General features: G+C 43.3%; 1 protein-coding gene across 2 annotated transcripts in view; it reads left to right on the top strand.

Annotated features, from left to right (window-relative positions):
• Eprs1 (glutamyl-prolyl-tRNA synthetase 1) overlaps window positions 1-26388 on the top strand; it is a 75668-nt gene that overhangs the window by 13686 nt on the left and 35594 nt on the right. The window contains exons 7-16 of one of the 2 annotated variants that reach the window (XM_045153733.1): window positions 3349-3475; window positions 4042-4234; window positions 9085-9256; window positions 11334-11567; window positions 14267-14351; window positions 15177-15236; window positions 15524-15544; window positions 21723-21833; window positions 24279-24415; window positions 25582-25789. In XM_045153733.1, the coding sequence (XP_045009668.1) occupies window positions 3349-3475; window positions 4042-4234; window positions 9085-9256; window positions 11334-11567; window positions 14267-14351; window positions 15177-15236; window positions 15524-15544; window positions 21723-21833; window positions 24279-24415; window positions 25582-25789 (1348 nt within the window). The remainder of the gene's footprint in view (window positions 1-3348; window positions 3476-4041; window positions 4235-9084; window positions 9257-11333; window positions 11568-14266; window positions 14352-15176; window positions 15237-15523; window positions 15545-21722; window positions 21834-24278; window positions 24416-25581; window positions 25790-26388) is intronic. The other variant, XM_004670108.2, reaches the window with a different exon arrangement.

Below are 26388 nucleotides of genomic sequence, written 5' to 3'. Positions count from 1 at the left end.
ACCTTTAATCCCAGCACTTACGAGGCAGAGGTAGGAGGATTGCTGTGAGTTCAAGGCCACCCTGAGACTACATAATGAATTTCAGGTCAGCCTGAGCTAGAGTGAGACCCTGCCTCGAAAAAGTAAAATTAAAATTAAATACATAGATATGGCTACATAGATTTGTGTATATAGATAATGTTCCCTGATTGTAACCCCTCCACTACCCCTCGTCCTCCGTGTGCACACTCCTCCCCCGCTCCTCTCCTATCCAATTGGTCTTTTCTTGTTTTATTTCCTTATTTACAGTCACACACACACACACACACACACACACACACACACACACACACACAGAGAGAGAGAGAGAGAGAGAGAGAGAGCGAGAGAGAGAGACACAGAGAGAGAGACAGAGAGAATGGGCACACCATGTCCTCTAGCTGCTTCAAACAGACTCCAGACACATGTACCACTCTGTGCATCTGGCTTTACATGGGTACTGGCTAATTGAACCTGGGTTGTTAGGCTTTGTAGGCAAATGCCTTAACTGCTGAGCCATCTCTCCAGCCCCTATTTGTATTTGTATTGTGATCTCCTACCCCTGCCTCCCAAGTGCTGGTGTTAAAGGTGCATGCCATTCTGCCCAGCCTCTCATAGCCTTTTATTTTAAATTAATTTATTTTATAATCATTGTAGATTTAAAGAAAGTTGTACATCTATGACAGAAAGTTCTTATATGTTACACTTAGTTTTCCCAAATGTCAGCATCTTACATTAACATGTATGTTTGTTGTAATTAATGAACAAATGGTTTTTCTTCCTTTTTTTAATTAAAAATATCACTTATTTAAGCTGGGCGTGGTGGTGCATGCCTTTAATCCCAGCACTTGGGAGGCAGAGGTAGGAAGATTGCTATGAGTTCAAGACCACCCTGAGACCACATAGTTGATTCCAGGTCAGCCTGGACCAGAGTGAGACCCTACCTCGAAAAAAAAAAAAAAATTTCACTTATTTGTTTATTTGAGAGACAGGCAGATAGGGACAAAGAGAGAATGGGTGGGTCAGGGTCTCCAGTCACTGCAAATGAACTCTCTAGTCACATGTGCCACCTTGTGTATCTGGTTTACGTGGGTCCTGAGGAATCGAACCTGGGTCCTTAGGCTTTTCAGACAAGTGCCTTATCTGCTAAGCCATTTCTCCAGCCCTACTGAACAAATGTTGATGTATTATTCTGAACAAAACTGCATTCATTTGGGGATTTCATCAGGTCTTCTTTTTTTTTTTTCTGATTTAAACTCACCTGGGTTATATACATAATTCTTTGTTTAATGTGAAAAGTTTATTTTTTTTTTAAATACTTTTTGTTCATTTTTTATTTATTTGAGAGTGACAGACGGAGAGAAAGACAGATAGCGGGAGAGAGAGAGAATGGGCGAGCCAGGGCTTCCAGCCACTGCAAACGAACTCCAGACGCATGCGCCCCCTTATGCATCTGGCTAGCGTGGGACCTGGGGAACAGAGCCTCGAACCTGGGTCCTTAGGCTTCACAGGCAAGCGCTTAACCGCTAAGCCATCTCTCCAGCCCTAATGTGAAAAGTATAATGCTTAATGTTTGCATTGTACATGTTTGTATTGACTTGTGCTAATAAACCCACCATAAATTGAACCATTGATCTGGAGTGCTGTGCACATGTCTAAACATTGATTGACTTGGGCCTGGAGATGTACCTCAGTGGGAGAGCATTTGCATGGCATGGGCAAACATTGAGTGCAGTCCCAGCACCCCAAAAGTTGTTTTTCTTTTTCTTTTAGTTTTTTTTGAGGTAGGGTCTCTCTCTAGCTTAAGCTGACCTGGAATTCACTATGGAGACTCAGGGTGGCCTCAGACTCACGGTGATCCTCCTACCTCTGCCTCCCCAGTGCTGGGATTAAAGGCGTGCACCACCATGCCTTGCTAAGTTTTTTTTTTTTTTTCTTTGATTGGCTTGAAAAATGTAAACATAGGGGCTGGAGAGATGATTGGTGGTTAAGGTGTTTGCCTGCAAAGTCAAAGGACCCCATTTCAGTTCTCCAGGACCCACATAAGCCAGATGCACAAGGTGGGCACATGCATCTGGAGTTCCTTTGCAGTGGCTAGAGGCCTTGGTGTGCCCATTCTATCTCTTTCTGCCTCTTTCTCTCAAATAAATAAATAAAATATGGGTGTTTTTTTTTTTTTAAAGTAAACATAAAGCTGGGTATGGTGGCACAGGCCTTTAATCCCAGCACTGGGGAGGCAGAGGTAGGAGGATCACCGTGAGTCTGAGGCCACCCTGAGCCTCCATAGTGAATTCCAGGTCAGCCTGGGCTGGAGTGAGACTCTACCTCTAAAAACCAAAAATAAAATAAAATAAAGGTAAACATATAATGAAGGATAGTATTTTTCACTCCTTCATGAATATGGCAGAAATGTGCTGTAAAATTAAGGAATTGTCTTTAAAATGGTGGTGACTACTGCCACTGCCATTAACAATTAAAACTCATAAAAATTGGTAAGAGCTATTTAAACTTGCTTCATACTTTGTTTTCTGCCCAGTTAAGTATGTTTTCAACAATGATAGAGAATTTTCCTTTTTTTTTTTTTGGAGTCAGGGTCTTACTTTGTTTATGACTCAGGCTGGCTCTGTGTAATCTTCCTGTCTTAGCTCCAGTGTACCATCAGGCTTGGCTCAGGTGATTCACTCACTGCATTGGTGGAGGAGTACTGTTGTAGTGGATGCAGTGCCTCTGATAGTTACTCACTTCAGTTGTCAGCTGACCGTAAGGACAATAACTATTTGATGCTAGGTTGTGCAGTCTGGTACCAGATTGGACCTTTTAGGTCATCTTCTCATTGGCATTTGACAAAACTGAAGCCTGGCAAATTAGTCTTAACTGAAAGCTTTCCTTTGGCTTCCTACTTGCCGTGTGCTCTCTGACTCACTGTCACAGTGACAGGGACAGTCTTGGGTGCCCCTCTGGTAGGCATTAGACAGGTGCTCCGTCTGCAGCAAAACCAGGTCTTAGATATGGACTACTAGGCTGCAGTGGAAACAGTTTCTGAAACAGATTTCCTCTAACTGAAGAACTTTTCTCTTGAAAAAGGAAAGGGAGAAGATTCTCCTTAAGGTTGGGATCTTTGAAGACTGTTCCTGCCTGAGATTTTATGTCGACAACTGTTTCTCACATAGTCTGCCCTATTTCTGTCACTCACTGCTCTTTCGCAGCACTTCTGCTTGGAGAGCAACATATAACTGGGAGGTATTACTTAGGCATCTTGCGTACAGAGAGGCTGACTCTGAGGGTGTGGTTGCAGTGTGCACCATGAGGCTTTGCGGGGTCTTGTTTCAGGTACTTGCACATTGGGCACGCCAAAGCCGCTCTTCTGAACCAGCACTACCAGGTCAGCTTCAGAGGGAAGCTGATCATGAGATTTGATGACACAAATCCTGAAAAAGAAAAGGAAGATTTTGAGAAGGTAATTAAAAGTGTAGTGATGGCCTTATTTTCAGGAAAGTTCATTAAAATTTTCGAGTGATCCTGATACCTTCAAAGTATGAAAATAAATTTTGTTTCATAGCTGCTTTCCCCTCAACTATGCATTTAAGAGTCCTGAGCTAAGTGCTGAGCCCCCATAGAACAAAGCTTGGCTTCCTTCAGTTATTTTCTCCAGATTAAAAATTTACTTACATTCTGCATGTTCCTTTGGATATCACTTGAACTGGAAGTAGTTTTATCATAATCTTAAGTTATTAGTAAACACTGTGTAGTATCCCAACCTCATATCTTTGTTCAGAAAGACTACTATGTACTCAGAGAGGAGCAAATCAGAAGAACCCGCCTTGCAGAGCAAATGGAAGGCTCTATCCCAGGATCAGCTTTTTCTTCTGATGTAACATCATACAACATCCATAACCATTTTCAGGCTATTTAGTACTTAAGGCCATTTTTAAAAATATTTGTTCAAAATGCAGTATTGTGGAATGAAAATCCATAGGAAAATGTAAAAGATAAGCTGATCATTATTTTAATTTCTTATTGCAGGTTATCTTGGAAGATGTTGCCATGTTGCATATAAAACCAGATCAATTTACTTACACCTCAGATCATTTTGAAACAATTATGAAATATGCAGAGAAACTAATTCAAGAAGGGAAAGCATATGTGGACGATACACCAGCTGAGCAGATGAAAGCGGAGCGTGAGCAGAGAGTAGAGTCCAAACACCGACAAAACTGTAAGGCACATTTAGTGACTGGTCTTTTAATTCATGGATTTGTGTCTTCAGTAGTGCATGACTTCTTGTTGTTGTTTTTTCGAGGTAGGGTCTCATACTAACCCAGGCTGACCTGGATTTCACTATGTAGTCTAGGGTGTGCATGATTTTATTTTTTTTTGGGGGGGGGGGTTCGAGGTAAGTTCTCACTCTGGTCCGTGCTGACCTGGAATTAACTATGTAGTCTCAGGGTGGCCTTGAACTCTTGGTGATCCTCCTACCTCTGCCTCCCAAGTGCTGGGATTAAAGGCATGGCATGCGCCACCATGCCCGGTTTGATTTTTTTTTTTTAAATGAATGGTGATGTTGACTGCAGTAAATTAAAAGAGAAGCAAATGACCACATAACAAGGCCATTTTTAAATTTTTTTTCTCTGTCGTATACATTGATACTGCTGTGTTTGAGACACAGCCTTGCTGAGTCCCCCAAGGTTGCTTCAAACTTTAGACGCTTCTACCCCAGCCTCGGGAGTGCCAGGGATGCGGACGTACGCCCCGCGCTCGGCGTTGCTGTTCCTTGTGTGTGATGGGAGTCTAGCCCGGAGCCTGTGCGTGCGGGATGTAGATGTGCGCCCCGCGCTCGGCGCTGCTTTTCCTTGTGTGTGATGGGAGTCTAGCCCGGAGCCTGTGCGTGCGGGATGTGGATGTGTGCCCCGCGCTCGGCGCTGCTTTTCCTTGTGTGTGATGGGAGTCTAGCCCGGAGCCTGTGCGTGCGGGATGTAGATGTGCGCCCCGCGCTCGGCGTTGCTGTTCCTTGTGTGTGATGGGAGTCTAGCCCGGAGCCTGTGCGTGCGGGATGTAGACGAGCGCCCCGCGCTCGGGGCTGCTTTTCCTTGTGTGTGATGGGAGTCTATCCCGGAGCCTGTGCGTGCGTGATGTAGACGTGCGCCCCGCGCTCTGCGCTGCTTTTCCTTGTGTGTGATGGGAGTCTATCCCGGAGTCTGTGCGTGCGGGATGTGGACGTGTGCCCCGCGTTCGGCGCTGCTGTTCCTTGTGTGTGATGGGAGTCTATCCCGGAGTCTGTGCGTGCGGGATGTGGACGTGTGCCCCGCGCTCGGCGCTGCTGTTCCTTGTGTGTGATGGGAGTCTAGTCGGAGCCTGTGTGTGCGGGATGTAGACGTGCGCCCCGCGCTCGGCGTTGCTGTTCCTTGTGTGTGATGGGAGTCTATCCCGGAGCCTGTGCGTGCGGGATGTGGACGTGCGCCCCGCGCTCGGCACTGCTGTTCCTTGTGTGTGATGGGAGTCTAGTCGGAGCCTGTGTGTGCGGGATGTAGACGTGCGCCCCGCTCTTCGCGTTGCTGTTCCTTGTGTGTGACGGGAGTCTAGCCCGGAGCCTGTGCGTGCGGGATGTGGACGTGCGCCCCGCGCTTGACACTGCTGTTCCTTGTGTGTGATGGGGGTGTAGCCCGGAGCCTGTGCGTGTGGGCCAGGTGCTCCACTACCGAGCTTCCCTTCGCTCTGTGCTCTCGTGGGAAATCTCCCTACTTGTAGACTCTTTCTTCTTACAGGCAACGTTTTTGCATTTCATTTGAAGGCTTCCTTCTGTACCCTTTTTTAGTGCTAGGGTCTAACTCAGACCATTTGAGGCCTTCTGTGGCCCTCGTGCTTGAATGTCAAGCCCTCTTACCTTCTGGGTCATTATCCCAACCCCTGCTATATGCTTTCCTCTTTTTTAAAAAAAAGAATATATATAATATATGATAATAATCCTTTTTTTTCCTTCAAGGTAGGGTCTCAGTATAGCTCTAGCTGACCTGGAACACACTCTGTAACTCCAGGCGGGTGTTGAACTCATGCAATCCTCCTACCTCAGCATCTCCCCTGTTGAAATTAAAGACATGTGCCATATTGCCCAGCTACAGTAATTTTTTTGGGGGGGGATTTCAAGGTAGGGTCTTGCTCTAGCCCAGGCTGACCTGGAATTCACTATGTAGTCTCAGGGTGGCCTTGAACTCACAGTGATCCTATGGCTATCCTCCTGTCCCTGCCTCCTGAGTGCTGGGATTAAAGGCGTGTGTCAGCACACCCAGTTTACAGTAATTCTTTTAAATATATATTTACTTATTTGCAAGAAGAGAGCTACAAGAAGAGAGTCTATGGGTGTGTCAGGGCTTCTAGCCACTGCAGATGAAGTCCAGACATCCCTTTCTGTAGGCACTGGGGAATTGAACCTGTGTTGTTAGGCTTTTCAGGCAAGCACCCTAAACACTGAGCCAACTCTCCAGCCCTATAGTATTTTTAAAAATTTATTTATTTGAGAGAGAGAGAGAGTGACAGATAAGAGAGAAAGAGAGAATGGGCACGCCAGAGCCTTTAGCCATTGCAAACAAACTCCAGATGCATGTGCCCCTTGTGTATCTGGCCTACGTGGGTCCTGGGGAATTGAACCAGGGTCCTTAGGCTTTGCAGACAAACATCTTAATTGCTGAGCCATTTGCCCAGCTCCTCTATGGTCATGTTTATTTTTTAAAATTATTTTTGTTTATTTTTATTTGTATATTTGTTTATTTTTATTTAGTTACTTGAGAGTAACAAACAGAGAAAGAGGCGGGGGGGGGGGCGGAGAGAATGGACGCGCCAGGTCCTCCAGCCACTGTAAACGAACTCCAGACGCGTGTGCCCCCTTGTGCATCTGGCTAATGTGGGTCCTGGGGAATTGAGCCTTGAACCGGGGTCCTTAGGCTTCACAGGCAAGTGCTTAACTACTAAGCCATCTCTCCAGCCTTATGGTCATGTTTTTGAAATTAAAAAACCTTAAAAAATTTTTTACTTAAGCCAGGTGTGGGGGTGTATGCCTTTAATCCCAGCACTTAGGAGGCAGAGATAGGAGGATTACCATGTGTTTGAGGACACCCTGAGGCTACATAGTGAATTCCAGGTCAGCCTGGGCTAGAGTGAGACCCTATCCCAAAAAAACAATTTTTTTTTTTTTTACTTAATTACTCAGGGCTGGAGAGATGACTCAGTGGCTAAGGTGTTTGCCTGTGCAACCTAAGGACTTATGTTGAACTCTGCAGGTCCCACTTAAGCCAGATACACAGTGATGCAAGCTCATGAGGTCGCACATGCGCACTTGGTGGCACATGCATCTGCAGTTTGATTGCAGTGGCTGGCAACCCTGGCGTGCCATTATGTCTCTCACTCAGTCTGCAGTGTAGAGCTCAGCAGTCCCCATGTCTGCAGTGTCACCCAGCCAAAGATCACCTGGCAGAGGCCACTGAGACGAGATGAGGCTTATGCTGGCTCAGGACGGACGGAGCTGCAGCATGCAGTGGCTGTTCATGTGTTTATGTGTTGAGTCGGGGAGCAGCAGGTGGGGCTAGCAATGGTGCAGGGCTGCGACCCTCACGAGCCTGCCCCCACTCCCGCTGTCAGCAGCCTTGCCTCCTGCCCCAGGACCCTCTAATGTCCCCAAAAAGTACCGCTGCCTGGTGATTGGTGTTCACACATGTCCCCTATGGGAGGGGGCCACTTCTTATTCAAACCTCATTATGCCCTTTTTAAAAAGCCAACAATAGCAACCAACCAAGTTATTATAGCTCAGGATGACTTTGAACTTGCTGTCCTACCTCAGCCTTCCCTCAGCTTCCCATGGTCTTGGATCACAAGTGACTGTCACCACTCTTAAAGCATGTCTTTTGTATTCATTACTTGTTCCCTAAGCTTACACATTAGGCTATTTTTCTTCAGTGATTATGTTGTCAGAACTTTCACACTATGATTAAATCTCAATTGGAAGTATAGTAAATTCAAATTGTTATATTAAAGCCTTTTTTAAAATCTGCGTTTTCAAAATGAGTCAACAACTTGACTTTTAGACATTTATTTATTTTGAGTGCAGGTGAAATGTACATTATGTCTTCAGAAGTTTCCACAGAAAGTTTTTGTCCAGCAGTTCTTAGCATGATGAATGGGCTTTCCGTGTTTGGTGGGAAGAAGTAGTCACTCAGGAATGCGTCCTTCTTTTGGGTTTAAACTCAGCTATCATCCATTGTCTGGGATCCGGGCGCCCCCTGCGCTCACTGCGCCGACTGAGGGACTCCAGGGAGCGCATGCGTCATGCTCCCCCCTCCAGCATGTTCTTCACGCGGGCAGGCCTACAGTGCTCGTGCTTGCGGTCCCCAAGGGTCGGTCCAAAGTCTTCTCTGGGCATGAGGCAGCCAGGAAGAGAAGGCACAGTGCCAACTTTGGGTAGAAGAGAAGGGCTGGCCAGTTGTGCCTGGTTGTGAAACTAGCAAGCACCAGATGAGAGGAACTTCAGCCTTCCCTTCCTCTTTGCTTAATTGATGCCATGGTAGTGGGCTGCACCGACTTGACCTTTTCTGACACCTGTGTAGAGTATCTTCCTGAATGCCTTGAGGCTTTGTGTTTGTGCTGTGTTTTATTGCTTTATTAGAGACAGAGGGGGAGAGAGAGAGACAGTGCGAATGGGCGAGTCAGGGCCTCTAGCCACTGCAAACGACCTCCAGATGCATGTGCCACCATGTACAGCTCACTTAAATGGGACCTGGAGAATCGAACCAGGGTCCTTAGGCTTCGCAGGCATGTGTCTTAACTGCTGAGCCATCTCTGCAGCCATGTGTTGTGTTTTTGAGATGTCATCTAAGGAGCATAGCCTGGCATTGAATTCATGGTCCATCCTCCTGCCTCAGCCTGCCCATTACTGCAGATTGTTGGCTACCAGTGTACACTGTATCCATCTGCCGCAGTGTTTTTAAATTAATGGAAAGTGCCTGCCATAATATTCAAGTAATTTAAATTCACCTAAGTCAATGCTATATTTGATGACCAAAAATATAATTTATTTTACAGCTGTTGAGAAGAATCTACAAATGTGGGAAGAAATGAAAAAAGGGAGCCAGTTTGGTCAGTCATGTTGTTTGCGAGCCAAAATTGACATGAGTAGCAACAATGGGTGCATGAGAGACCCGACCCTTTACCGCTGCAAAATTCAGCCACATCCGAGAACCGGGAATGCGTACAAGTAAGTGCAGCTCTACTGGCCATCTTCTCTCGTCCTCATGTGCTCTTCTGTGAGCATGGGGTAGATGCAGGACAGCAGAAAGTCTGCGTCTTTGTTCAGCTGTAGATGAGCTGGCTGGGTGACTCTCAAGGCCACTTAACTCGACTCTTACAGAGATAGTTCTATGAACATTCCTGCATAGAAAAGTCCTCGATTCTTCCTAAATTGACTTGTTTTGTTTTGTTTGTTTTTTTGAGATAGGGTCTCACTCTGGCTCAGGCTGACCTGGAATTCATTATGTAGCTCAGGGTGGCTTTAAACTCACAGTGGTCCTCCTACCTCTGACTCCCGTGTGCTGAGATTAAAGGCGTGCCGCCACCACACCCAGCTCTAAATTGCCATCTTATGTATTGATTAGGTATAAACTGTAGTGTATATTTTCATTATGGTACACCTCTTCCTCTGATAAACTAATTTTTTTTTTCTGAGTGTATGTTGACTCAAAAACAAAGTATAGAAATACAAACTAACCAAGAACATAGCATGTGTGCTTTCGGGCTTTGTTTGTTTTGTTTTGTCAAGGTAGGGTCTCTCTCTAGTCCAGGCTGACCTAGACTTCACTTTGTAGTCTCAAGGTGGCCCCAACCTTATGGCATTCCTCCTACCTCTGCCTCCTAAGTGCTGGGATTAAAAGGCGTGTGCCACCATGCGTGACATCAAGGTTGAAGGGATGGCTCAAGGATTAAGAGCACTTCCTATGCAATCATGAGGGCCTAAGGAGACCTAAGAGATGGCTTTGCGTTTGATCCCCAAGACCCCTTTACAACTGGGCATGGCCGTGGATGTAACTCCAGACCTGCAGGGAAGCAGAGACTAGAGAATACCGGGAGCTCTCATAAAACAGCAAGTTCCAAGACCAGTAAAAGACTCTAGCCCACTCTGGCTGGTAAATCCCAAGCTCAGAACTGAGTTCTCCTTCACAGTGAGCTGTTGGCCAAAAAGACCATGAGGTCCCCAAGACAGTATAGGCCATTGCCAAAACACTTGATTATGCTAAAAGTTAAGAGCCTATTGCTGAAGATGTCAGTCACCCAAGTGTAAGGAACAAAGTTTGGATCCCAAGAACTCACATAATGCCAAGTGGGTATAGCACCCAATTACAGATTTAGCCTTTGGGAGGTGGAGACAGGGAGTTCCCTGAGCACGCTAGCAGGCTGGCTAGATGTGCCCAGTTGAGAAGCTCTGGGTTCAAGTGAGAAGCCATGCCTCATTACAAAGGTGGAGAGTAACTGAGGAAGACAAGCAGCACCAGCTCCTGACCTCCACACACATGCACACTGCTGTGCAGACATAGGCAGATACATGCACACGTAAGGTGTGCACACCACATACCTGTGCACTAAAAAAGAGCTGAAAATGAGCTGCAGAGAGCGGTGCTTCCCATCGTCAGGAGATAGAGGATCTCTACAAGTTCAGTACCAGCCTGGGCTATATACAGGTACCAGGCCAGCCTGGGCTACATAATGGGTCTGTCTAAAAAAACAAAAGAATTCAAAGTATATTAAAACATTTTTAGCTTTTTGTTATTTGGAGTTTTCTAAAAACATTTTTATTTACTTGTGAGAGAGAGCGAGCGAGCACGTGAGAGTGAGCGTGCATGAGCAAGCATGTCGTCATGCATGGCCACACTAGGGCCTCTTGCTTTTGCAAATGAACTCCAGATACATGTGCCACTTTGTGCATCTGGCTTTATGTGGACACTGCGGAACTGAGCCTGGGCCTGCAGGCTTTGCAGGCAGGCACTTTTAGCTTCTGAGACATCTCCCCAGCCCATTTGATTTTTGCATTGTGACAGAGTCTTGATATAAGCTCAGACTGGCCCCAAGCTTGTGGTGATCCCACTGCCTTTGCCTCTCAAGTGCTGGGAGTCTGCCTGTGAGCTGCCATGTCCAGCAGAAAATCAACCATTAACTTGTAAAGAGTTAGGTTGTAAATTAGTATTACGAAAATCAAAGTAGTATTACTGCTAAAGATTGTTAAAATGAGAGGGGAAAACAGTTCATGTTGATTTTGAAAAATACTTTTCTTTTTCTCCTAGTGTTTATCCAACATACGATTTTGCCTGCCCTATAGTTGATAGCATCGAAGGTGTTACTCATGCCCTGAGAACAACAGAGTACCATGACAGAGACGAGCAGTTTTATTGGATTATTGAAGCTTTAGGTATAAGAAAACCATATATCTGGGAATATAGTCGCTTAAATCTCAACAATACAGTGCTGTCCAAAAGAAAACTCACATGGTTTGTCAACGAAGGACTGGTAGATGGATGGTATGTTTAACATTACCTAGAATTGATAGGAAACCATGCTATGTCACTGATTTTTAAACTCCTTAGAGGTGGGAAGTGTGATTACTTGTATTCTGTTCATAGCTTCGTCTGCTTGTTTTAAGTGCTTTGAACATGTAGTGTGCACTGTGGACCATGGCACAAGAAAATGAAAATCACATATGAGGCCGCATCTGTGGTTAGCTTAGCAGTGCATGGAGTACTAGATATAACAGGTCCTTCATAGATCTGGTGACCAGCCTCCCCTCTGGCTCAGATATTTTTCTCTCTGCTGGGGCATAGAAAAGCCAAAATAGGTGAGGATGAAATAGTCACAGCCTTGGAGTTCAGTTTCTTCCTTGTGGACCACTTGCTCAAAGGATTCATCATCTAGAAAGAATTTGAAATTTTCTGTGGCATATTAATAATGTATATGGGTTTTTTGAAATAAGAAAGGTAAGTATAAAAGTAACATAATCTTGTAGCCATGTGTCCATATCAATGATGCCTATTCATATAGATATTCATGCTTATAATTCTAAGAAAAGTAATTTGGCCTAAATTATTAAGAACTTATACATTAGCTTATATTAATAAAAATATAATGGTGGCCAGGATTAAGTAGCTAAAATTCTGTTACTCAGGAGGCTGAAGCATGAGGATCCTGAGTTCAAACCCAGCCTCTCAAAAAAGAAGCAAGAAAAAAAATGATTCCAATATATGTAACACATATATTTCTATTAATTATGGGGTTAAATTTGCTAAAGGGCAGTGTTGCAGTCAGGGTTGAATTACTTGCAGAAAACTCTTCACCAAGAGCAGGTTGTTGGGAAAAACGTTTATTTTGGTTTACAGACTCTAGGGGAAGCTCCATAATGGCAGGGGAAAATGATAGCATGAGCAGAGGGTGGACATCACCTCCTGGCCAACGTCAGGTGGACAACAGCAAAGAGAGTGTGCCAAACACTGGCAAGATGAAGCTGGCAGTAACACCCATAAGCCTGCCCTCAACAATACACTGCCTCCAGGAGATATTAATTCCCAAATCTCTGTCAGCTGGGGCCGTGGCATTCGGAACGCCTAAGTTTATGGGGGTCATCTGAATTAAACCATCACACCACCATAGCATGATATGGTCTGCTCTGCAGCCCTGATGGACCCTGTACAAAAGTACCATTGTATTTTTGTGGTATTCTTGCAGCCTTATTGAAGTTTGTAAATCCCTGCAGAATATTTTTAAACTTTGTTTATTTTTTTATGTATTTATTTGCGAGCAACAGACAGAAAGAGGCAGAGAGAGAGAATGAGAATGGGTGCACCAGAGTCTCCAGCCACTGCAAACAAACTCCAGATGCATGCACTCCCTTGTGCATCTGGCTAACATGGGTCTTGGGGAATCAAGCCTCGAACCAGGATCCTTAGGCTTCACAGGCAAGCACTTAAGCACTAAACCATCTCTCCAACCCCCCTGCAGAATATTTATACATTTTTTTTTTTATTTGACAGTGAGAGAGAGAATGAGAATGGGCCCACCAGGGCCTCTAGCCATTGGAAACAAACTCTAGATGCATGTGCCACCATGTACAGCTGGCTTACTTGGGTACTGGGTAATTGAACCTGGGTCCTTAGGCTTCACAAGCAAGCACCTTAACCACTAAGCCATTTCCCCCGCCCTATTTATACATTTTCTTCATGTGTTGTTAAACACACATGACACCATCTTTTGTCTGATGCATTTTTTGTTATTTATTTTTAATTTTGTTTTATTAGAGAGAGAGATGCAGAAATACAGGAAAAGAGAGAGAGAATGGGCATGCCAGAGCCTTCAGCCACTGCATATGAACTCCATACACGAGTGCCCCCTTGTGCATCTGGCTTACATGGGTCCTGGGGAATCGAACCTGGGTCCTTTGGCTTTGCAGGTGAACGCCTTCACCGCTAAGCCATCCCTCCAGCTTATTTATTTATTTGCAAGCAGAGAGAGAAGGGGAAAAAATGGGTATGCCTGGGCCTCTAGGCGCTGCATACAAATTCCAGATGCACGTGCCATTTTGCGCATCTGGCTTACATGGGTAATGGGGATTGAATCTGAGTCGTGGGACTTAAACCTGTGTAAGGAGCCTTTGCAGACAAGGCATCTCTCCAGCCCTGATTCTGATTTTTAAAAATTTATGTATTTACTTGTATGTGTGTGTATGAGTACAACAGGGCTCTTGCTGCTAAAATTGAACACCAGGTGCATACACAACTTTTTATTAGCAGTGCCTTTAACTGTTGAACCATTTTCTTAGCCCATGATTCTCAGAATTGTATTTGGCATAGATGCCTTAAGAATTCATTAAAATCAAATAAAAATGATTTTATGTGTTTTAAGATGTACTTTTGTTCTTTCTAGTGGTGCATTTTTTCTTTTTTTACACCAGTCATTAATGAAAAAGCAGTTTTCTTCCAAGAATTGGGGCTTGTTGAAATTGGTATCTCTCCAATTAGTGTAACCAGCTATTAGCCAAATGTTTAACAGCATGAGCATTTCACATGGTGAATGGAACATGAGCTGCTCCTCCTGCCTCATCCCCCTGGGGGCTGGGATGATAGGTCTGTGCATCCACACCTTACTCTGAATTCACTTTACTATTCATTAGGTGTCTTCTTTTTCGACTACACATTTTAATACTTTCCCTAATAGTGCATGTCCTTCTCAGGGATGACCCCCGATTCCCTACAGTTCGGGGCGTTTTGAGGAGAGGGATGACAGTTGAAGGACTAAAACAGTTCATTGCTGCTCAGGTAGGTGATGCCAGTTTCTCCAGCTCCCTGTTGAACGTCAAGCATTTCTATATTTCTATGAATACCCCTTTATTTGTTGATATCTTTGTTCTTCCTACTCCTTTTTTGTGTCTTATGGTTGAGTTTTCAGATTGGGAGAGGAGTTTGTCTTTTAAGGCAGAGTCACACTCTGTGGTCTATACTGGCCTTGCTGAGTGCTGTGCTTACAAGTGTGAGGCACTATGCTGCTCAAGGGTAGAAATTCTTAGGCAGCTTCTCACATGCTAACCTTGAACTGTCAGAGGTCCTGCCTCTGACTCCGAGTGCTGGGATCACAGGCAGGTACCACTATAGTAGTTATTATTTATTACTATTATATTTTTGTATTCTATTTGCTCTTAGTTGAACACTAATAGAAAATTGGAAATGTCGCCGGGCATGGTGGCGCACACCTTTAATCCCAGCACTCGGGAGGCAGAGCTAGGAGGATCGCCATGAGTTCGAGGCCACCCTGAGACTCCATAGTGAATTCCAGGTCAGCCTGGGCTAGAGTGAGACCCTACCTTGAAAAAGAAAAAGAAAAAAAAAAAAAGAAAATTGGAAATGTCCTAAACTCCTATTGCATGGTGGACTTTGGCAGCAGAAATATTTTTAACAGTGAAATGCATAATTTGACTATGGCCAGCCTGTAGACTGGACTGCAACAAGAAACTGTTAAGGATAACACATTTGTACACACCAAGTTTTAAATTTTAGTCGAAGTACTTACTGTTTTGTTTTTGTATGCCTAGTTTAAAATAAAATATTCTACTTAAAACTTCTTTCTACTTTTTACTGTTTTTCTAGGGCTCCTCACGGTCTGTTGTAAATATGGAATGGGACAAAATCTGGGCATTTAACAAAAAGGTATGTATTTAAGTCTCAGACTTCTTTCTGTGCCTAACTCTTGAATAATGTAGAACTCATTAGTGTGCTTATGTTAGAGGAAGAGTTTCTGAACAGTATTGTCATTTTGCAGTCTTTCAGGAAAATGGAATGTTTTCCTTTTTAAAATAGATAAAAGGCTAAGCCTGTGAACTACTCCAAAGAGTAACAATAATTGAAGCAACCAACTCTGGTTTTATGGGAAATGGTAATAGTCTGTTCCTTAAATCTTTTATGAACACTCTGCATTTCATTTTTCTGCTTTCAAGCTACGAGCTCTCTGTAAAAAGGTATTACTTACTGCTTCTACTTGCCTTACCTAAACATAGCTTTTAGCGCATTACATGTTATAATCTAAGGTGTCATGCAGCTTTAATAAAACACAATCACATTTTTGTAAAAATCTTGCTTAAACAAGTTGAGAATGCATTATTCCTAGTTGCACAGAATGTGTCCTCTGTTCTTTGTGGCAAAGGGACGACTTGGTGAACTTCATTCTCTTGCTGAGAGAACATAGGACTTCTGAAATAACGTATTTTATTGAGTTGCATTTAGCCATTCACCAGCTACAGTTGCTGTGTCTTAATAATCCAGCTTTTTAAAAAAAGCACAAAAATCTTTGCTAAACTAAAAAACTCTAATAAGGAATATTGCATATTGCCATTGTTAATTCCTGATTGGAAGCAGATGCTTGGACACTGTAATAAGGCAAATCCTTAGAGACGCCACGTTCGGCAGCACGGCCTCTGTGATTGTGTTCTGTGAGTCTGTGCAGACTGCTGCCCCTCTGCTGATGTCTTGCCTCCACTAGTTGCTTGTGTTGCATGTGTCTTGAATTTACTTTATTTAGTATTTTGTGTTTACCCACTTTTTTGATACATAAATGAATTACTAACTGGTTCTTTCTGTTGCTGCAGTTACTAATAACAAATATGAATAGACTTTACAGGCAAGTTAATACTGGTGAACTTTTATTAATCCAGCTTTTATAGGTTGAAGTATTAATAAAGCTATACACATATTTACATCAAATATATGGCACGTTTTTCACTTGAGTCCAAGTTGTTGGATCTTCCTTCTATTTTCCTCTCCCGAGAGAAACCACTCTTCAGTTCCTTGTGGTCTTTGCAGTCCTGTCTGCAGGAGAGCTGGGTTGCCTCACTCCAGTGTTTGTTATAGGGGTCACCAGTTGTCTTCCCACGAGGGAAAATGAGATTTTGGACTTTTTTTTTCCCCCTCATAACTGCTTGATTTTCTTGTAGTTGATTGTTTTATTTTGTTTCCCCCTCATTTGATGACTTTCCTAATTGTTAAAGACCATGAGTTTACTAACCTTTTTAAGGAGTTCAGGTACCTCAGAGTTCTTTGGAGTATGGAAACATCTTTTCTAGACTTTTGAGATGTTTTGGTTGGATGTTTCATTTCTACTGTAATAGTTCCAGGATTTGTCTGAATTTTCAAAATAGCTTTCTCTCAGTGTTCATAGTTATAGTGTTAAGAGTGGTGCCCTTTGCCCCCTTGTCTTTTCCCTCCAGGATGTTTTTGTATTTTGTTTTTTCGAGGTAGGTCTCACTCTAGCCCAGGCTGGCCTTGAATTCACTATGTAGTGTCAGGGTGGCCTTGAACTCAAGTCAGTCCTCCTACCTCTGTCTCCCGAGTGCTGGGATTAAAGGCGTGTGCCCCCACGCCCGGCTTTCCCTCCAGGTTTTTAATTTTAGTTTCTTTCTGTTATGTAAAAGGCATTTCTTAGGTATATGGTAAGCTTTGGTTCTCTGCTCATGTTTAGTAGGGAAGATAGAATAAGAGGCTTCGCTGCAGCATAGCTGGCTGGTCCAGTTGAAGAACCTTTATGTCCGTAACTGCAGTCTCTAGAAGAGGCACTTTTCACAGAGGCGTTTATTTCAGTCACCTCCTGAATATCAGGGCCTGGCTGCAAGGGCTTTGGAGGCAAATGGGGAAGACTGCTGGGAAATGTCTCTTCTAGGCTTCCGTGTTTGAGCACTTGGTCACTGGCTCTGGTGGTGCTGTTTGAGGAGGTTGAAGACTTGTGTGATGTAGTTCTTTGTTGGAATAAATGAGTTCTGGATGCAGGCCTGGCCCTGGTTCTGACCCAAATTCTCTGTACTTCCTGATTGACATAGATGTAACAAGCTTTTGCTGCTGCAAGCTCCTCCTGCCACAAGCGAGATGCCAGCTGCCATCCTTCCCCGTGGGGGAACTATGTCTTCTTAAACTGTGGGCCAAAATAAACCCTTCTTGGGCTGGAGTGATGGCTTAGCATTTAAGGTGCATGTTTGCAAAGCCCAAGGATCCAGGTTCAATTCTCCAGATCCCACATAAGCCAAATGCACATGGTGGCGCCTGCTTGTGGGCTTCGTTTGCAGTGGTTAAAGGCCCTGGCGCACCCGTTCCCTCCCTCCTTCTCCCTTATCCCCCCTCCCTTTTCTCTCTCTAATAAATAAATAAATAAAAATAAATCTTAAAAAAGAGAATACAGCAGAACTTGGTCATTGCTAAACTAAAACAGTTTAATAAAAAAAAAAATCCTTCCCTTCAGTTGCTTATTAGGTTTGTGGTCAGCAAATTAGAAGTAATGCAGGCCTCATCTACTAACTTTCTCTTTTTAGCTTCAGTGTAGAACCTTCCTGTCCAGCTCCTGTTGGTGTGGACCGAGCTCAGACAGCCTCTTGCTCACAGAGTAAACACCACCATGGAGATGGGGAGAGGCAGCCATAGGATTGGAGCGAGGAGGGATGCTTTATCTGTTTTTCAGCTTTTGAATTGGCTCTTAGTCCCTGTCCTGTTAGTCATTCTGAATTGTTCCTTTTCATTTTTAGCTTTTTGAGGTAGAGTCTTGCTCTAGCCCAGACTTACCTGGAATTCACTATACTATGTAGTTTCAGAGTAGCTTCAAACTCATGGCTATCCTCCTGCCTCCACCACCCGAGTGCCGGGATTAAAGCCTTGTGCCATCAGGCCTGGCCTCTTTGTCCTCTTTTTTTTTTTTTTTTTTTTTTTTGAGGCCAGGTCTCAGTTTAGTCTAGACACACCTGGAACTTACTCTATAGACTCAGACTGTCCTCATATTCAGCAGTCTTCCTCCCTCAGCTTCCCCAGTACTGGGACTAAAGGCCCGAGTTGATTCTTTGAACAAAACCTATCATATTTATAAGGATTTGGAAAGGTGTGTAAAGATGTAAATCTTTTCAGTTAGATATATTAATCCTACTCTGTGGGATACACAATCCTTAAACATTATCCTAAAAATAGAGTTTGACATTTTTGACTGGGAGTATAAATCACATACATTTTCTTTGTTTCTATGTATTTATTTATTTGAGAGCGACAGACAGAGAGAGAAAGGCAGATAGAGAAATTGGGCGCGCCCAGGCCTCCAAGCCACTGCAAATGAACTCCAGACCTGTGTCCCCCCTTGTGTTTCTGGCTAACGTGGGTCCTGGGGAATTGAACCTAGGTCCTTAGGCTTCACAGGCAAGCACTTAACTGCTAAGCCATCTCTCCAGCCCTACATTTTGTTTTTATTGCTGGCTCTCATGATGTCTTCCTATGGTGGAGTCCATCTGCTCACCCCTTGAGTCCTGGATCTCTGGAGTTCGTGTCATTTGCAATCTCTACTGCTTTGTTACCATTGTTTGGTTCTGTTTTGTTTTGGGGGGCAGGTTTTACTCTATCCCAGGCTGACCTGGAACTCACTCTGTAGCTCCAGGCTGGTCTCAAATTCATAGGACCCGGTGTTGCTTTTACATTCTGCTTTGCTCTACTGCTGTGTTTTCTGGCTTGCTTTTTTCTTTCTTTTCAAGATCTGCAGATAAAATTTTAAGTAAAGGCTCAATAAACTGAATTTAGTGCTGTGGCATTGAGAAGAGAGCTAAGCCATTAGTCTCTGAAAATTTCTGCCTTTACTAGCAACATTTTTAAAATATTTATTAGAGAGAGAGATTGGCAGAAAGAGAATGGGCATGACAGGGCCTCTAGCCACGGCAGAAGAACTCCAGACGCATGTCCTGCCTTGTGCATCTGGCTTATATGGGTACTGGGGCCTCTAACCTTGGTCCTTAGGCTTTGCAGGCAAGCACCTTAATTACTAAGCCATCTCTCTAGCCCCTAACAACACTTTCAATTTTTTTTTTTTTACTTGGGGGGGTATGGACAAACCAGGCCTAATTGCAAATGAACTCCACATGCATGCCACTGTGAGCATCTGACTTACATGGGTATTGGGGAATTGAACCTGGGTTCTTAGGCTTCACAGGCAAGTGCCTTAACAGCTAAGCCACCTCTCCAGCCCATTAGTAACACTTTTAAAACCAGCTTCTGTTTAGAAATGAGCTGGAGTTCCCTTTTTTTTGTTTTCTGAGGTAGGGTCTCCCTCTGGCCCTGGCTCGCCTCACCTCACCTCAGCCTACTGCATTGAGTGCTGGGATTAAAGGTGAGTGCCACACATGTAGCAGGCTGGAGTTCATTATGAGCTTCTTTGAAGAAACTGCTTTATTTAGTGTCTATACTAAAGGAAAGGGGAGAGGTGGCTGTGCACTGTGACTATAGTGCTTGGAAATCTTAGAATCCTCCCTTTGGTTTTCTTTTTTTTTTTTTTGGTTTTCGAGGTAGGGTCTCACTCTAGCCCAGGCTGATCTGGAATTCACTATGGAGTTTCAGGGTGGCCTTGAACTCACAGCGATCCTCCTACCTCTGCCTCCCGAGTGCTGGGATTAAAGGCATGCACCACCACGCCTGGCTCAACCCAACTCTTCTTTTTTTTTTTAAATTTTTTTGTTCATTTTTATTTATTTATTTGAGAGCGACAGAGAGAAAGAGGCAGATAGAGAGAGAGAGAGAGAGAGAATGGGTGTGCCAGGGCCTCCAGCCACTGAAGACGAACTCCAGACGCGTGCGCCCCCTTGTACATCTGGCTAATGTGGATCCTGGAGAATCGAGCCTCGAACAGGGGTCCTTAGGCTTCACAGGCAAGCGTTTAACCACTAAGCCATCTCTCCAGACCCCAACTCTTCTTCATGACAAGAAACTAGTACATTTTTCTGTATCATAACTCATTGGACTGTGCTTTGATTAGTTCCATAAAAAACACGTTTGATGTTGGTAAGCAACGTTCAAATGTTCCCTGTGCATTTATTCATTGTTAAGATGTAAACTCAGGGGCTGGTTAATGGCTCAGTGGTGCTTGCTTTCAAAGCCTACTGGCCTGGGTTTGATTTCCTAGTACTTATGAAAAACCAAATGCACAAAGTGGCAATGCATCTGAAGTTTGTTTACAGCAGCAAGAGACCCTCACATTCCTTTTCCCTACACCACTTGTTACAAATCAATAAAAATGTTAAGAAAAAGATAAAAAATAGTAAGATGTCAACTCCAGCCTGGCAGAAGCCACACAGAGTTCAGGTGCTCATTTCCACAGCACTGTTTGGCACCATCTGATGACTGCTTTAATTTTAAACTCAGTGTTAGCATTTCCCCCAACTTGATCTCAGTTTCCTTGTATCTACCCCAGATAACAAATTAAAGCAGAAGAGATTTATGTCACTATTCCTAAAATAAGTCTTCCATTGACTTTTTTTTTTTTGGAGTAAATCCCAGCAAATAAAGCAGGTAGAGCTGTCGTGGTTGAGGGGTGGCTGAGGAGTCTGGGAGACCTACTTTCCAGTCGCAGTCCTCACTGTCTCCCTGTCTAGTGACTTTTGTGTCAGTGTGACCAGAGCCCCCAACACCACGGCTTCAGGGAGGGAAGGTGTGTGTTGGCTTGAGTTTCAGAGAGGTTTTAGTGTGTTGCAGTGAAAGGCGCATGGGGTACAGAAGTACGTCACTGCCGCAGGGCTGCTGGAGTGCGAGGCGCCAGCTGATGAGAAGGAGAACCAGGGCGGGACCAGCCTTCGGACCCGTCCCGTGTGCGTACCGCGTACTTGCCCACTGAGGGAGGGCAGTGGCTCCTATGTATCTCTCCACATTAGTGTCCTTTATCCAAAATACTTGGGACTTTTTGGTCTTCCATGTTAGAGATAGTCAGTGTGAATATGGCATGTAGATGGAGAGTTTTCTTGTTTGTACTTTGAATCTCTAGAATTGCCTTATTATAGTGACCTAATGCCATTCTGCCTTTGATGATGGTGTGCCTAACTCTGATTGTAGAAAATTATGCTAAAACACTAATATGTATATTCTTCACCAATGTAAAATTGAATGTCACATTTATTTCTGACATACTGTATTTGGCTTCTTTTCACCTATAAGTAGTTATTTTTAAAATAGAACTGAGTTCTTTATGTCATTGTAGCTTACAGTAAAGCTCTGTTTTTCTTAACCTGACAGTTAAAACAGGCAACAACTAAACCAAAGTAATTAGTAAATGCAGTAACACAGAAAGCCAGCTAGCATTCCTGTGCTGTCCCTTTCTTATCCGTGATGTGGGTCTGAGTCCTCTGGTGTCTGTTGCAGGTTATTGACCCTGTGGCTCCCCGATATGTTGCATTATTGAAGCGAGAAGTGATTCCTGTGAGCATCCCCGAAGCACAGGAGGAGATGAAAGAAGTTGCCAAGCACCCCAAGGTCTACTCACACTACTGGTGTTTTCTGTCTGTCAAAGAATTAGTATGATTTTGCGATAAATTTGTATGTTATATTTGTCAAGAGTTGATGTATATTGATACAGTTCTTAGTGTGGATTTCTTGCTGAAAAAAATCTGTGTTACTAATAATGCATAGCATGTCACACACGACATGCAGTTAGCATTAGTTTTCTGTTCTTTAGAGATAACTGACTAATATGTAAAAATAATTTATCTTTTTTTCCTAGAATTATTTCTGAAAGATGAGGGGTTATTACTCACATTCCTACCTTTATGTAGAAGCTGAGACGCATTTTCTGTTGTCCAAGTTATTTGTTACACCTTTGCCTTGGACCCCCTAGATGTACTAATACACATACATGCAGACACACGCACACGCTTCTTGGGGCTAGGGATTGAACACACGCCCTCCAGTCCAGCCAAATGCTTCACCACTGAACTAGACCCCTAATTCTTGGGGCTGCTAATGTTGAATCACAATTTGACCTGGGAGTTTTGTCATGCTGCCATTTTCTGTGAAGTGAAAATGGTATGTTTCTGTCTAAATACTGAACACGAATCGTAAATATAGATAGCAGAAAGTTCCTTCTTGGGTGCCTCCTTAGAAGGTCTCAATTACTTGAATGAGAATTTTGCTTTTGTTTTTCAAGGTAGGGTCTCACTCTAGTCCAGGTTGATCTGGAATTCACTCTGTAGTCTCAGGGTGGCCTCAAACTCACAGCAATCCTCCTACCTCTACCTCTTTTTTTTTTTTTTTTGCATGATAACATCTTAAGGGAAGAACCCTTATTTACTTTGTTTTTGTCAACAAATATTAATTATACATCATTGCTACCTCTGCCTCTTGAGTGCTGGGATTAAAGGCGTCTGCCACCATGCCTGGCTTGAATGAGAATTTTGAAGCAAATGTAAAGTTGTCTTTTTCAAGCTTTGTGAGTTGAGTATAAATAACTTTATTTAGAAATTCTAATATGATGGAGAATGGAATTTCAAAGGGGAAAGTGGGGGGGGGGGGAGGGTGGGAATTACCATGGGATTTTTTTTTATAATCATGGGAAATGCTAATAAAAATTTTTTAAAAAAAGAAATTCATTGTGGACTAGGGAAATGGCTTAGTGGTTAAGGTGTTTGTCTGCAAAGCCTAAGGACCCTGGTTCAATTCCCCAGCACTCATGTAAGCCAGATGCACAAGGGAGCGCATGCATCTGGAGTTTATTTGCAGTGGCTGGGGTCCCTGGCATGCCCCTTCTCTCAAATAAATAAATAAAGGCATGAGCCACCATTCCTACTGTTAAAAAAATAAGTAAAAATAAAAATTCAATATAGGGCTGGAGAGATGGCTTAGCAGTTAAGGCATTTGCCTTCAAAGCCTAAGGACCCAGGTTTAGTTCTCTAGAACCCACATAAGCCAGATACACATGGTGGTACATGTGTCTGGAATTTGTTTGCGGTGGCTAGAGGCCCTGCTGTGCCCATTCTCTCTCTCTTAAATAAATATGTAAATAAATTTTTTTAGAAACTACATTGTATAAATGACCCCAATTTTGGTCTCTAGTTGGGGTGTACCCCCTCCTGCCTCTTCATGTGCAGGAGCTCTTCATGTTTCCTCTGTCCCTCTCTTAAACTAATAATCTCTTTAATCTTTAAAAATAAATTCATTATATTATGATTATGATCATAGAATAAATGCTAATAGACTAACTTTTAGCTGTGTTATATTTGTAGATTCATCAACTTATTTATATGTAAGGTAATGTGCTTTGTGAAGACATGTAAACATTCTAAGTTACATAGTCTTATATGATTGTCTTTCTGTGTATTAGTATAATTACTTTTTTTTTTTTTTTGAGGAAGGGTCTCACTTTAGCCCATGCTAACCTGGAACTCATTCTGTAGTCCCAGGCTGGCCTCAAACTCACAGATCCCACTGCTGCCTCCCCAGTGCTAGGGTCATAGGCGTTCATCACCATGCCTGGCTAAATCTGCTTTTAAAAAATATGTTTCTTTGTATTCGGGGGAGAGCAAAGGTTGTATCTACTTTTTATGTAAGATATAAATAAACACTGTGGGGCTGGGGAGGGCTCAGTGGGTAAAGTGCTTGCTGTGCAGCCATGAGGACCTCAGTTCTGACTCCAGCACTCATCTAAAGGCTAGTGGCGTGTGCTTGTCATCCCAGCATTGAGGAAGCAGAGGCAGGAGGAGCCCTAGGTTTTGCTGGCTGAATCAGTGAGCTCCAGGTGTGTCTCAAAAAAGGATGGACAGTGTTCCTGAGGATTAACACCTAAGGTTGTCCTCTGGCCCCCACACTCACATGCACGCATGCGCGCACACACACACGTGCAAACAAAAACACAGTAAGTGAATGGATTTGCTTAGGTGGTTCAAGGTTGCTTTATCTGACTTCTCCTTTTTTTCAATCACTCAGAATCCTGATGTAGGTCTGAAGCCTGTGTGGTACGGTTCCAAGGTGTTCATAGAAGGAGCCGATGCAGAGACTTTCTCAGAGGGCGAGGTGGTTACATTTATAAATTGGGGCAACATCACCATTACCAAAATACACAGGTAAGAAATTATTTTCAGATAAATGTGGGAGAAAAGTCTGGAATGGTTATTTACTTTAAACATTACCTAATTCAGACCTTGACTGAATGTCCTTGACATTCATGTTGCTGGCTAGTAAGTCTGCCGAGATAGAGACACTACAAATAATAGGCTATCATCGGCTTATCTTTTTTTTTGTGATGATGTTGAAAATTTCATACTTTAGGAAGCCAGGTGTGGTGGCACACGTCTTTAATCCCAGCACTTGGGGGTCAGAGATAGGGGATTGCTGAGAGTTCGAGGACACCCTGACACTACATAGTGAATTCTAGGTCAGCCTGAGCCAGAGTGAGACCCTACCTCAAAAAACAAACAATAGAAAAAATTTCATACCTTTGTATATGAAGACAGTTTCCATGCTTAGGAGCCCGTTTCTAGCATTCTGTTAAATAGTTGCCTGGGATGGTCTTTTGGACAGGATTTATATGTGTAACTTAATCTTTATCTCAAAGTTGATTGGCTTATGTTCATAATTAATTTTCCTCATTAATACACTTTGTGCTACATTTAATTTGGTATTCAGATTATCGTAAGGTTTGTGTAAATTCTGGCATTTTAGTTGTGTGGACACTACATAAGATTGCAAGTAATTTTTTAAAAATTATTTATTGAGAGACAGAAAAAGAGAATGGGCAGGCCAGGGCCTCCAACCACTGCAAATGAACTCCAGATGTGTACACCATTTTGTGCATCTGGCTTATGTGATTCCTGGAGAATTGAACCTGGGTCTTTTGGCTTTGCAGACAAATGCCTTAACCACTAAGCCATCTCTCCAGCCCTGTTAAATGTATCTATATGCAGTCCTTCAAGTCTTCCCGTGCTTGCTTATTGCAAGTGGCTGTCAGGTCATAAGTCTGTCCATGCTCTTCATCCAAGGCCCCAGAGCTGTCATCCAGTAGAGCGTTAGCGCCCTGGCAGCAGTCTGTGCTTTGCTCATCAGTACAGATCAGGCACATTAGAAATCCACCTAGGCTGATTGCAGTTCTCCAAAGAAAGTTCTTCATCCATACATTACAAAACAATATGGTACATTATGTTAGGATTTTAAATAATAATTGTAGAACAAAATAATGCATTTGTGGAGTTATGCTTTACTCTCTTTGGATACTTTTCCCTCTTCTATCTAGAAATGCAGATGGAAAAATTGTATCTCTTGATGCAAAACTGAATTTGGAAAACAAAGACTACAAGAAAACCACTAAGATCACTTGGCTTGCTGAGACTTGTCATGCTCTTCCAGTTCCAGCCATCTGTGTCACGTACGAGCACTTGATTACAAAGCCAGTGATAGGAAAGGATGAGGACTTCAAGCAGTATGTCAATAAGGACAGTAAGGTATCCTCAAAGTAGCCATGGCTCTTTTCCTGTTGCATAAACATTTCTTTAGTATTTTAAGTTTTTTGTTTATTTTTGTTTATTTATTTGAGAGCGACAGACAGAGAGAGAGAAAGAGAGAGAGAATGGACATGCCCAGGCCTCCAACTGGGTCCTTAGGCTTCACAGGCAAGCGCTTAATCTCTAAGCCCTCTAGCCCTCTTTGCATTTTAAAAGATGATTCTTAAATGTTTTAGTTTCTTAGATAAAATGAAAAGGCCCTGTAGGATTTCATGTAAGTAAAACAAGTTAGCCAGGTCTGATGGCTCATGCTCATGGTCCCACCACTTGGGATACTGAGGCAGGAAGATCATGAAATGAAGGTCAGTCTGGGCTACATAGTGAAACTGTCTCAAAAAACCAAGAGCTGGCTGTATTCACTCAGCAATAAAAGCCCTGGTCTACCATGTTCAGCCTCTGTGATGGAAACAAACGAAAAGTAAAGAATAGTGTTTCCATTTTAGAGATGATGGAAGGTGAAACCCAGTGAGGTTAAGTAACTTGCTTGAAGACAGAGCAGGATTCGAACCCATGGGTCCTGGCTACGGGCTGAGTACTTG

This window comes from Jaculus jaculus, chromosome 1, assembly GCF_020740685.1.
Source record: "Jaculus jaculus isolate mJacJac1 chromosome 1, mJacJac1.mat.Y.cur, whole genome shotgun sequence".
Lineage (NCBI taxonomy): Eukaryota > Metazoa > Chordata > Mammalia > Rodentia > Dipodidae > Jaculus > Jaculus jaculus.
The sequence above is the reverse complement of the archived record's forward strand: the minus strand, read 5'-3'. Positions and strand labels throughout refer to the sequence as shown.